Raw genomic sequence first — 13,601 nt, 5'->3', positions numbered from 1 at the left:
CTTTTTATGAACAAACATATATTTGACAAAGATGGAAACAATGTTTTGTATGATAGATATTACACATGTCCAGATCCAGAAAGATTCTGCAGAACAATGAAATTATCATCAATGAATTTTAATAAAGATCCATTAGATCCAAACACAAAAGTTCTTGAAGGTGAACCACAACAAAAACCAGAATGGAGTTTTGATTATTCAGATCTTGAAACTGAAAGAGTTCCAGCTGAATCCAATCATTCAGAATTATAAATATGATCATTGGGCGGAGGTTTTTTGTGATATGGAAAAATGTTCGTTGCTCAATTATCTCACTATTGGATGGACTTTTATCGAGCGAAATTTTGGCTGTAAAGACAATTCTGATATTGGTAACATGGTGATAAGAACAAATAGTCAGTTTGCATGGTTTATGATGAGATAATTTCGATTTAAAAAAAAACATAAAAATTGATTTTAATGAGCGATTATATTTGAATATGCTCTCCTAATTTGAAGGAACTGGTTAAATCATGAATTGATCATGAATAATTTTTTTTCAAAATAACAATTATAATTTTATATTCATTATAAGCTGAAAATATATCATAAAGACTTTATGAATGATAAATTCCTAAAAAACAAGTTAGTTTGTTTCTGAAAATAATAATAATAAAAACCAATTTAGACCCAATAATTTTTGGCGGGATAATTGAGATGTTTAACAAAAACTGAAAGGTGTCATTATTATCTATGACCAACAAGCAACTGACCTAGTCTGGATTACAATATTCGGTTCATCAAACCGCCAATTTGATGAATCAAGCCAAATTGTAACTGACCTAGTCTGGATTACAATATTCGGTTCATCAAACCGCCAATTTGATGAATCAAGCCAAATTGTAACAAACCAGTTGTTGATTGCATGGTATTATTCATCGAACTGCCAATTTGATGAATTACATTTCTTAGTCATCAAAATAGTGGTCATGTTGTAAACGAAAACGATAAAAACGGCTTGACAGTAAAGTGACACTTTACATGGCAAAAAATAGAGCCTTACTTTTGAGATACTTGAGATTGAAACTGAATCTTATGAGGCGGTGATCTTGAATCACTACCTCATAAGGTTCAGTTTCATATAAAATTTGTTGCAATTTGTTATTCTTTTGCAATTATTTCTTATAAGATTTTACATCTTTTAGCGGGGAATGTTTGTTATCATGTATATATTATAAATATCTACACGATAACGAACATTCCTCGCTAAATTGCTGAGAAACTTTGAGGAAATGTCGAACAATTTCCTCAAAGTTTCTCAGATTTATATAGATCACTAGAGTCCCCTAGGCACTGATTCTGGTTCAGTACCTAGGAGGCTCTAGTTCTCTAACGAACTGATAAAATGTTTTTAAATTTTTGGATATTGCTACCTGTGAAGCACTGACTTCAAGTCAGTACCTCACAGGTAGCAATTACATTGAAAGATGGGAGAAACTTTGTCCGAATGTTAAACTATTCGGACAAAGTTTCTCCCATTTGTAGTGGAGATGGAAGGCTTTGAGGTATATTATATTAATATATACCCCAAAGCCTTCCATCTCCACTTGAAAGTTCCAAAACTTTGGGTTAATAGTTTGCAATTAACCCAAAGTTTTGGAACTTTCTAGAAGGAATTGCAGGGTAAGAGGTACATATTCATACTATGTACCTCTTACCCTCCAATTCCTTCCTTAACATAAACAAATTTGGAGTTAATTGTTTGCAATTAACTCCAAATTTGTTGACCTCCAAATGAAAATGAAAGGGTAAGAGGTATATAGTGACCCTATATGCCTCTTACCCTTTCATTCTCATTAATTATGGGAGAAACTTTGGCCGAATGTTAAATTATTCGACCAAAGTTTCTCCCATTTTTTGAAGGGATTGGAGGCTATGAGATACTGATGCAATGTCAGTACCTCATGGCCTCCAATTCCATCCTGAAACTGATCAAATTGGACCTTACATGCATTTGAAATTTGCCATGTAAAGTCCACTTTTTGAGAGAGAGGATTTGACTGCGTCAAATTCTCTTTTTCGTTTACGAGAGTCATGTTACTATTCGTTAGGTTAAATTACTTTTAATGCCCATTCAAGGAAGTACATGTCAGTTACAGGGTTTATAGTTTTACTCGAATTGAGTAAACCTCTTGGAAGCAATTACCACAAGAGCCAAGACTTCTCGTTTACAGACTTTGAAAGCCAGGAAGGAGCCAGGTAACAATAATGGGCTCTCTTATGATATTTTGGGATATTTATCAACAATTTGAGTTTCTACCTATTGTCTTCAATGAGGATTTTTTAGGCCAGAAGTACAATACCTGTACAGTCTAACTACTAGGGCAATGTAGTCAAACTGTGCACGTATTGAACTTCTAAGGCTATTATTTATCTGCTATTGACATCATTCTTTTACATTACCGTCCTCTGGTCCTTAGAGGACCATAGATTCTGAAATTACTTGTGCAGAGCAAAGTTCTTCCGAGATCTCTCTATCCTTCGTAGATCTCGGAAAAACTTTGCCTTAAACTACTGCATTAATGTTTCCTAGTATTCAAAGAGCTATGAATTCTATAGTTGATCTTATAAGGTAGAGTTTTTCCTAACTTTCTCATTCGTTGAAAGGTTTTCAACAAAGCTATACCTTAAAAATCTGTGCTTGTTATATCTGATCATTTGTGTGTTAGGGGAGGTAAATTTATTCCACTAGAGCAAATTTTTTCCGAGGTTTCTCATCGAATGAGAAACCTCGGAACAACTCTTCAATAGTGTAATGAATTTGTGGTATTTGTCCTGCAAACAGCGAGAGAACTTGTCTGTAATTCGTTTATGATGAAGTTATCTGGATGTCTCTCAGATGAGGAAGGAAGTCCAGAAAACTTCACCATAAGTTAATACTTGTGTATTTCTATGACTCTCTTCACGTCAGAGAATGTAAATTTACTCGAATAGGGCAAAGTTCTGCTCAAGTTTCTCATTTGATGAGAAACCTCGGAAGAACTTTGCCCTAAGGTAATGTATATGTGATTGTTGGCCCGCAGAGAAACAAGGAATCTGTTTGTATTTCGTTTATGGTGAAGTTCTCGGATGTTCTCTCAAATTATATGGAAAATCAAGATAACTTCACCATAATTTGTTGTAGTTGTGATTCTCTGGCTCTTTGCCGGCCAGAAAACTAGAAAATAGTTTATAGTGGGAGTATGCTCGATGAATACCTACTCACTAAAAATATACGTTATTTTTTGTTTTCCTATGGGAAAATAGTTTTGATTTTTATACTATCGTATGCTTTGTTATTGCATGAATTGTCTATTTTCTTAATAAAAACTCATTTTTCCGTGTGATTCTGAATCAATGCATTCCAAAAAAGCGTTTTCCGCCTTTGAAACGTGAAAACACACATTGCATGAAGAATCAGAGAAGATTTTCTATCTTTCAATTTTTTAGACTTATTGAAATTTGATAATAACTCCAAATTAAGCTGATAAACTCATAGAGCACATAAAATAACACATGCCTATCATATTTGAATTTTCTAAAAATCTCCAAAAAAATCGCGTTTTAAAAATTTCGTAGTTAAAAAGTAAATTTTTCACGATAAAAAAACTATAATTGGTTTTTTTTGGAATTCTTCGAGTTAGAAAATCTTCTCTGATTCTTCATGCAATGTGTGTTTTCACGTTTCAAAGGCGGAAAACGCTTTTTTGGAATGCATTGATTCAGAATCACACGGAAAAATGAGTTTTTATTAAGAAAATAGACAATTCATGCAATAACAAAGCATACGATAGTATAAAAATCAAAACTATTTTCCCATAGGAAAACAAAAAATAACGTATATTTTTAGTGAGTAGGTATTCATCGAGCATACTCCCACTATAAACTATTTTCTAGTTTTCTGGCCGGCAAAGAGCCAGAGAATCACAACTACAACAAATTATGGTGAAGTTATCTTGATTTTCCATATAATTTGAGAGAACATCCGAGAACTTCACCATAAACGAAATACAAACAGATTCCTTGTTTCTCTGCGGGCCAACAATCACATATACATTACCTTAGGGCAAAGTTCTTCCGAGGTTTCTCATCAAATGAGAAACTTGAGCAGAACTTTGCCCTATTCGAGTAAATTTACATTCTCTGACGTGAAGAGAGTCATAGAAATACACAAGTATTAACTTATGGTGAAGTTTTCTGGACTTCCTTCCTCATCTGAGAGACATCCAGATAACTTCATCATAAACGAATTACAGACAAGTTCTCTCGCTGTTTGCAGGACAAATACCACAAATTCATTACACTATTGAAGAGTTGTTCCGAGGTTTCTCATTCGATGAGAAACCTCGGAAAAAATTTGCTCTAGTGGAATAAATTTACCTCCCCTAACACACAAATGATCAGATATAACAAGCACAGATTTTTAAGGTATAGCTTTGTTGAAAACCTTTCAAATAAAGAGAAATTTAAGGAGAAATTTGCCCGTTTGATGTATGGTGAGAAGCATATTTGAGAGTTTGGAGAGGCAAAGTGCAATCACCTATCAATATTGCACTTTGCCTGTCAAAAGTTCTTCGCATCTCTTGAGGTGTGAGGAAGTTTCTCGACAGAGGAAACTTTCATATCGAATGTTGCCTCTGTCGAGATGTATGTGACAGGCAAAGTGCAATCACCTATCAATATTGCACTTTGCCTGTCAAAAGTTCTTCGCATCTCTTGAGGTGTGAGGAAGTTTCTCGACAGAGGAAACTTTCATATCGAATGTTGCCTCTGTCGAGATGTATGTGACAGGCAAAGTGCAATCACCTATCAATATTGCACTTTGCCTGTCAAAAGTTCTTCGCATCTCTTGAGGTGTGAGGAAGTTTCTCGACAGAGGAAACTTTCATATCGAATGTTGCCTCTGTCGAGATGTATGTGACAGGCAAAGTGCAATCACCTATCAATATTGCACTTTGCCTGTCAAAAGTTCTTCGCATCTCTTGAGGTGTGAGGAAGTTTCTCGACAGAGGAAACTTTCATATCGAATGTTGCCTCTGTCGAGATGTATGTGACAGGCAAAGTGCAATCACCTATCAATATTGCACTTTGCCTGTCAAAAGTTCTTCGCATCTCTTGAGGTGTGAGGAAGTTTCTCGACAGAGGAAACTTTCATATCGAATGTTGCCTCTGTCGAGATGTATGTGACAGGCAAAGTGCAATCACCTATCAATATTGCACTTTGCCTGTCAAAAGTTCTTCGCATCTCTTGAGGTGTGAGGAAGTTTCTCGACAGAGGAAACTTTCATATCGAATGTTGCCTCTGTCGAGATGTATGTGACAGGCAAAGTGCAATCACCTATCAATATTGCACTTTGCCTGTCAAAAGTTCTTCGCATCTCTTGAGGTGTGAGGAAGTTTCTCGACAGAGGAAACTTTCATATCGAATGTTGCCTCTGTCGAGATGTATGTGACAGGCAAAGTGCAATCACCTATCAATATTGCACTTTGCCTGTCAAAAGTTCTTCGCATCTCTTGAGGTGTGAGGAAGTTTCTCGACAGAGGAAACTTTCATATCGAATGTTGCCTCTGTCGAGATGTATGTGACAGGCAAAGTGCAATCACCTATCAATATTGCACTTTGCCTGTCAAAAGTTCTTCGCATCTCTTGAGGTGTGAGGAAGTTTCTCGACAGAGGAAACTTTCATATCGAATGTTGCCTCTGTCGAGATGTATGTGACAGGCAAAGTGCAATCACCTATCAATATTGCACTTTGCCTGTCAAAAGTTCTTCGCATCTCTTGAGGTGTGAGGAAGTTTCTCGACAGAGGAAACTTTCATATCGAATGTTGCCTCTGTCGAGATGTATGTGACAGGCAAAGTGCAATCACCTATCAATATTGCACTTTGCCTGTCAAAAGTTCTTCGCATCTCTTGAGGTGTGAGTAAGTTTCATATTACAATTAAAATTACGATTTATATTTTTATTAACCATTAAACAAAATTCATTTAATTCTTCATTAAAATTTCAAATTGTATTTAATTTTTTAAATTTTCATTTTGCAAAATCCCTGTTTGATTCTTATTCTATATCTCACCTTGCATTTAATCCAAATGCTAATTACATTTCAATTAAACATTATCTTCATATACCTTTTTCACTTCGTCAAATTTAATTAATTTCTCTAACTTCTTTTTTTCAATAAATGTCGGCATTGGAGGATAATCAATAAAGTTTATTTCTTCCCTGTCCCCATTTATAATAACATATTTTGCATTTTTAACAATTTTGATTGTAATTTTCATTTCTTCATCTTCAAAATCATAGTTTTTAATGCAATACATATAATTATACCATTTTATGATAAGAGAAAAAACCTTTTCTCCTTCATCTCGATTTAATTTTTCGCATAATTCTTCCAGATTTTCAATTGTAATATAATACGAACCATCCGATCCCTCCCAAATTATGCTCAATACTTTTTTTGTGAAATCTAATGCCATTTCACTCTTAAAATTAAATTTGAAAAAATTCTTATAGTATTGAAATGTGGTGATTTCATCAATAGAATTCCGTAATTCCAAACAACATTCAAAATACGTAATTTTCTTCCTATTTGAAATTTCAATTATTTCATCGATATTTAAAATTGGAAGAGGCAATTTGAACACTAATTCGTTGCGTATATTACACTAGTCAAAAATACTTGATTTGATCATAGCTTCAATGCGGATATTATTCTCATTTGAATATTTCATTTCTCCACTTTGGCGAGTTATATAATTTATCTTGAATATAAGATTTAATTGCCTTTTGTACATGATTTTTTTTGCTTGGCGTAATTTATGAAGAATTTACAGAGTAATTGAATTTGGAACTGAGTAATTTCGTTTGAATTAAGCATATTAAGTAATTTCTCTTGAATGTTTTCAAGATCTTTATAAACTGTTCTAATTTGTCCTTGATAATCTGGTAAAAAATAAATTAATAGTTCAACCAGATTAAAAAAGTCAATTACATTCTTCTTATATAATTGAATAGATAATTCCAAAGTATTAAGTTGCTCAAACATATTACTAGAAGCAAATGTTTGAATTTCTTGAGCATTCATTGGACAATGATTAATTTTTTCTGCGATTCTTATAGGTATTTTCACTTTACAATTCTTACTTCTGTTTGACTCTCCATAAATTTGACTGATTTCGAAACTCATTCCTCTGCGAAAAATGTCACGTTTTAATTTTTTTCAAATGGAAATAAATCAGAAACTCTTTTTGTCTTTGACATCTCTAGGTTACACTGAAACTCAAGTAAGAAATGCTTTAGAGATCTCTAATAACAATATTACAGAAGCACGACAGCATCTCTTTACAAATGTTTTCTTAAATAATCAAGACAAAAACACTCTTCAGTATCTCAATGAAATTGAAAAAGATATAATAAATGATGAGGAACCAAATAATGAAATTCCCGATTTTATCGATTCCAAAGAGCTAATCAAATTTGTCGCTGGATTTGCATTTTGCAGATTAAAATTTTTACGTCAATCCATTAAGGTTATAACACACTTAATTCAGAAACAAGAATTATTTTTAGAATTCAACGATAGTGATGATTTTATTAAAGCATTTGTTCAGTCTGTTAATCAATATTTACATAATGATACAACTAATATATACTCACCATATTTCTCATCTTATCCACCACTGGATCACTCTTTTTATGATAATTTAATCAACGATTCATTAGATGTACCAAAATATAAGGGATATAATATCACTTTTATCGGAGAAGAAAAAAAACATTCAATTAAAATAAACGAAATTGTAATTCTATTTGAAGCTAAAAATACTATTGCAAAACTCAGGAATTTAACTAATTGTCAGAGGGCGATGATTTCAATCAGTCCAGATCAAGCTATTCGAGAAAAAGTGAATAAAATATTAAAGCTTACACCTGATTTACTTGGCAATTATTTATATCTCTATTGCAATGTATGTGAAGAAGTGCTTTATTATACACCACAGAAAATTATTCCACTTTTTGTAAAACTTTATAGAATAACATCTATTTATCAGCCACATTCATTCTATTTATCATTTATTATGAATTATTCTGAAACCTTACTATACGAATCATCATCATTCACCAAAATGTCACTTTTTACAGAATTCTTGCATCACCAAAAAATGTTGAAAAAGCTTTAAAAAAAATACGACGGTTTAGCAAATATTATGAAAGAATGCAAATGGATAAAAAGCCATGACATCCCCGAAAAGTATCAGAGTTCCGAATTTCATGATGTTATGTTAGATAAACATAATGTTTATATCGAATTTTCCAAAAATACAATAAATTACGATAGAAAAAAATCATCTCAATTTATATTGGCAATGAAATGCATTCTCAATTTACTTTGCAGCAAATTCTTGATTTTGTAAAACATATGCCATCATTTTTAAAGTTGAAACAAAAACATACAGAAAGTGGTATTCAAATTTTGATCTTAAATGAGGAAGATAAAATATTTGAATTGGTCAGTGAGGATTGCTATTTATCATTTTCAATTTATATTTGCTCAGAATGTGCATGTGTTAGATCTATTTTAATATTGAAATGAAAAAGCATGTTTTAACTACAAACTCATCTCAAGACAATATTGAATTTGTAAATAAAATTCTAGGAAAAGAATTCTATTCAAGCTTCAAAAACAATGCACTCGATAAGACATTATATTATGAATATATAAATGATGTTAATCCTCACAGAAATTCAAATGATATTGCATATCTCTTTGATCTAATCCCTGGATTTGTCAAATATCATTCAATTAGTGATGAAATGCCAATCAAGTTTAATAATAGTAATATTCAATGGCTCTTATATCTCCATCCAGAAGTGAAACTTTTCATAGAAAATGCCCAAGCTATCGAACTCGACGCGACATTTCCACTTGATGATTATATAGCTATATACCCCCATATTATATATGGTAACATGGGTTTCCCGTTGGGTGTATTTATAGGACCCTCGGAGTCGGCAAAATCTTATCAATTGATTTATGATACACTTAAGACAATTGTTGATGAAAGTATTATCAAAAAAATCCCATTCATAAACGATTTTGGAAAAGGTTTGGAATCGTTTACATCATTCAACCATTTGATTGTGTATTATTGCTTGAGACACTATTTAAATCGATTGGGGGCAGGCACCTGGATTTGTGCAATTGCGAGTACAATTGTTTTTGCGTGGAATATAAAAGAATATGATTATAAGTATGAATTATTTCTTCCAATTGTTGAGATTTACAAAAACTCAGGTGCCATCAATAGTGCGCAGTATGAAGCGTTTCTCGAATTAAAAACTCAGAAGAAAAATCTTGCACTCTGTTTGCGAAAACCAAGGATTTCGTGCTCAAACCATGTGGAAAGTTTTCATTCCCATAACAATGCAGTTATGTCAAGAGTAAAGTCATATGCAGGTAAAATGAATGAAACATTAAATTATATAATTGCAAGAGCAAATCAACTTCGAAAACCAGAGAATGAATGCGCATTAAAACTCTTTCGAAAAAACAAGAAGAAAAATGGGTCTATGAAAGAGGAGAATCGTTGTAAAACAATGATATGCCAAAAGTGCCAAGACAAAATGAAGATTTGGGAAGAGAAATATTTGACAACAATCCCTTGCCAGCACTGTGCCCATTTATATACAATGATAAGTCCACCTCCAGCCCTTAAATTCCACAAAATCAAAAAAGGAGGAAAATCTGAAATTGTGAAGTTGAAAATCCAAAAGTGGCCGACCAGGCAAAAGAAAAGAATCCTGCCCCACTTCCAAAAGTGGATGATATAATAATTCATGATTGCCATATTCAAGATCTCGCTTCACTTGTTCAGGTTAAGTTCAATCTACGCGACATATTTAGAGCGACGTATGTGATTTACACAATAATACATAATATTCCGAATTTCTTCGAAAGTCGAATTGCGTATTCTGACTTTATATTAGAATCAATTCAAAAAATTGATATATATATCAAAGAACATGAAAATTTCCTTGCAACTCTAGAATGATATTTTAATAAAATGATTTGTATATCTAATTTTTTTATCAGATCGAAAGACATTTTTAATATGATTTAAGGGTCCACTGTAAGGCCAAATAAGACCTATCGTCGTCCCAAAAATATTGCTCGAGATGGTGTTTTACTAAGGCTCAAAACTTAAAAAAACTCAAAAAAATTAACTTTACTCTTTTGAGATCCTTATCAGATGTGCAACAATTTGATGCAGTATTGCAGTTCGAATCTGATTTTTTAATGTAGATGTACTCTAACATCCTTTAAAAAATGCAAAATGATATTAATTAAGCTTTTCATTTCTGTATCATACACGAAACAAAATCATTCATTATACTAAAATTTATCAAAGTTTGAATAATGAAAAAAAAAAATATATCTAAATTTTTACATTGAGTCTGCTATTGATATGGTTAATATTAAATCTTGTAACCACGGGCATTGGCCAGAATAATACCCGCTAAAATACACAATTTTTTAAAATTTTATCAATTTATTATGGTACATCTTTATGACAATGAATAAAATGCTTATCCTTCATAAGTAAATACATAATTTATGCTTAAACACAAAAAATAACAAGAAAATTTTTGGCCAACATATCAAAACTAAGGATAATGTTTTGAATATATAAGCAATAATACTTTGTCTAGAGAATTAAATTTGTGCTATCTAATTGTCAATTCTTTGAATTTTTTTTAATGCAAGATATCCCGGCATTGGCCTCAATGAATATAAACTGCATGCATCATAATATTAGTTTGTAATAGCATAAAAGCGAAATTCCTGATTTCTTCTCAAATAAATTCCTAAAAAAAACATCGGAATTAATGATTGGAAATAGGTCAAAAAAATTCCTACTATAAAACTTATACTTAAGATAAAATCAAAATTCGAAAATATTTATTTTTCAAAATACGCATCCAAAAGCGAAAAAATTCGAAAAAATCATGTTCTTAGAAAACTCGCCGTTTTTGCAATTTTTATCCTATTTGAAGTGATAGAATATATTACCATCTTACAAAAACCTATACTTCATTATTGCATTCACAAAATATTAATCAGAACACTTGGAAAAGTGAATTTTCGAAAAAAGACGATAATGATTATTTGCAAATCGCCTCTCAATTTTGAGAGACTTTCAATTTTTACAGTGGACCCTTAAGGCCGCACTTACGCCCATCTGACTTTAATTCAAAATTCTGACAACTGGCATGAAGCACCCTTGAAAATTAACCTTAAACGCCTGAATTGAAGGCCATGTCATAGGGGCGTAAGTTCACCCTTAAGAACTAAAAAAATTGGCGGGTATTGATTTTTATTATTTATTTAAAAAACTATGTACAGAGTTAAAAAAAAAATTTAAATAAGGATCAACGGATGGGGCTACAGGGAACTGATATATCCAGTATACCTGAAGTTCCATGTTGATTGGATTCCTCAACTTACTCACTCCCATTCCACTTCTCGGTTCCCTCAAATATCCTCGACATTCTCGCTCATACTTACCCCTTAGGCCTCCTCGACAAACTCTCATCATTTGCTCATCTCTCAGGCCTCCTCGACTTACTCACTCTTTTATCACATCTCAGATTCCCCAGATCTCCTCAATATACTCACCATTAATTATTCTTGGGAACTGTTTGATGGGTCTGTTCCATTTATTTCTTATCGTTCAAAAATTTTCCATTTTTTTCTGCCAAAATCGCTATTTCGCCACTGGATATATCTGGAGCCATAATCACAGCGGCATTTGTCTTAACCTTGTGTGGATGAGCATCTATTCGTTTTTCGCGGATGTTGACTATTTATATAACCTATCAAATTTTGAGATTAGGCAAAACAGGTTCAATATTTAAGGTGTTAACAAGGTTTGCCTTTGTGATTATGGTTGAGATATTGGTTTGAATAAATTAGATGTATGAATTAAGAATGTGATTTGCATCAAAGAGTGAGAATCGATAATATATGTGTTTTATATGTCCAAATGGTTAGGATGTGTTGGTAGAAGTTGGGTATTGTATGAATATTAGAAATCAATAAAGAATCAGAAAGTTAAGATGTGAATTTAAGAGAATAGAAGGGGGTCCATTCTCAAGGTCAGGACCCCCTTCTAGTCTTTCTGGTGCCGGAAGGAGCGCTTCTGACCGGTCTGGGCGCTCCTTCCGGCATCATCTTTGCATTTCGACCCCAGGTTTAAATTATGAGGTTCTGACCTCTCCTAAGGTCCGAGCTTCGTTTTGTAATTGTCTAAGGGCTGGATTCCGCTCCTGCCGCCCGGAATAAGGGCGGCATTTGAGAAATCCAGCCCTTAGTACTATGAGCCAGGCTCTGGTCTCTGCTGAGGGCAGAGCCTGTAATTTGGAGTCTTTCAGGGCCGAGATGAGAGGAAATCGCCAATGATGTGGACGATCTCCCTCAAAATCGGCCCTGAGGATTGTATTTGCAGGCTCTGGCCTCATATGAGAACAGAGCTTCGTGTTGTAAAATTCCCAAGGCCAGATTCCTCTCCTGTCGCCCGGGATAAGGGCGGCATTTGGGGAAGCCGGCCCAGAGTATTTAAAACAAATCCCCGGTCTTTGCCAAGGCCATAGCCTGTATTTGTATGTCTTTCGGGGCCGAGTTCTTGCGAGACCGTCGACATGATCTACGATCATCGCAAAACTCGGCCCTGAGGATGAATTTTGCAGGCTCTGGCCATTCCTAAGGCCAGAGCTTCGTATAAAGGTTCTTCCGGAACTGGAATCCTCTCCGGCCGCCCCGAAACAGGGCGGTCTTTGAGGAAACCGGCCGCGATGATGGTTTGAGAAGCTCTGGCCTTAGCAATAGCCAGAGCTTGTGATTTTAATGAAGAGCCAAGTTCCTCCTGGATAGTGCCTAATGAGGACGACCGTGGAGAAACTTGGCTCTGAGGTGATGAATTGTGAACACTGGCCTTGATGAAAGCCAGAATTTTTAAGTGAATGTTTTGATGAGATGAGTCTATGCTCAGTAAGCTCGTCCAATCAAAACATTCGTTTAAAAATTGAATTAAAAATTATCGTATGTATTCAAAAATTAAAAAATAAAAATGAATAATTTTATTATATAAAGAGAATTGAATAAATTCAACACAAAATTGAATAAAAATTTCCAAAAAAATAAAAAAAAATTGAAAAATAATTGAAAAAAATAATAAATTTGATAATAAAATTAACAAATAGACAAATTTAAGTAACATAGATAATGGTTATTTATGATTGTAATGGGAAATTGAGGAGTTTTGACCAGTTTAATACAGAATGTGATATTTATAATTTAATCAAATGAAGATGTTCAAGAAAGGAGTTTACAAATGCAGGGTAAAGGAACAATACCCTGCATTTGTAAACTCCTTTCTCGAATTAAATTCTCGATGTGACATTCTTTGGAAAAAGTGCAAGCAATTCCTGATTTGCACATATCGATGCAGGATTCTAGTAATAGACCCCTCAAATATATGAGCAAATCAGGAATTGTATGTGACATATTTACATCGAG

At 33.5% G+C, this 13,601-nt stretch overlaps 1 protein-coding gene across 1 annotated transcript, besides 4 other annotated features; it reads left to right on the top strand.

Annotated features, from left to right (window-relative positions):
• Positions 1–6: 6 nt before the first annotated feature.
• On the top strand, positions 7–252 carry TVAGG3_0505770 (regulation of choline O-acetyltransferase protein; the record flags this gene model as incomplete). The annotated part of the gene is made up of 1 exon (XM_001313941.1): positions 7–252. One exon carries the CDS (start codon positions 7–9, stop codon positions 250–252), a length of 246 nt encoding a protein of 81 aa, XP_001313946.1.
• A 12-nt stretch (positions 253–264) lies between these two features.
• Positions 265–700: a mobile genetic element.
• Positions 701–1,404: 704 nt separating this feature from the next.
• Positions 1,405–1,961: a mobile genetic element.
• An 8,186-nt stretch (positions 1,962–10,147) lies between these two features.
• Positions 10,148–11,243: a mobile genetic element.
• Positions 11,244–11,370: a mobile genetic element.
• Between the last annotated feature and the right edge of the window lie 2,231 nt (positions 11,371–13,601).

Source organism: Trichomonas vaginalis, chromosome II, assembly GCF_026262505.1.
Source record: "Trichomonas vaginalis G3 chromosome II, whole genome shotgun sequence".
Lineage (NCBI taxonomy): Eukaryota > Parabasalia > Trichomonadida > Trichomonadidae > Trichomonas > Trichomonas vaginalis.
Note: the sequence above shows the minus strand (reverse complement) of the source record. Positions and strands in the feature narration are given on the sequence as shown.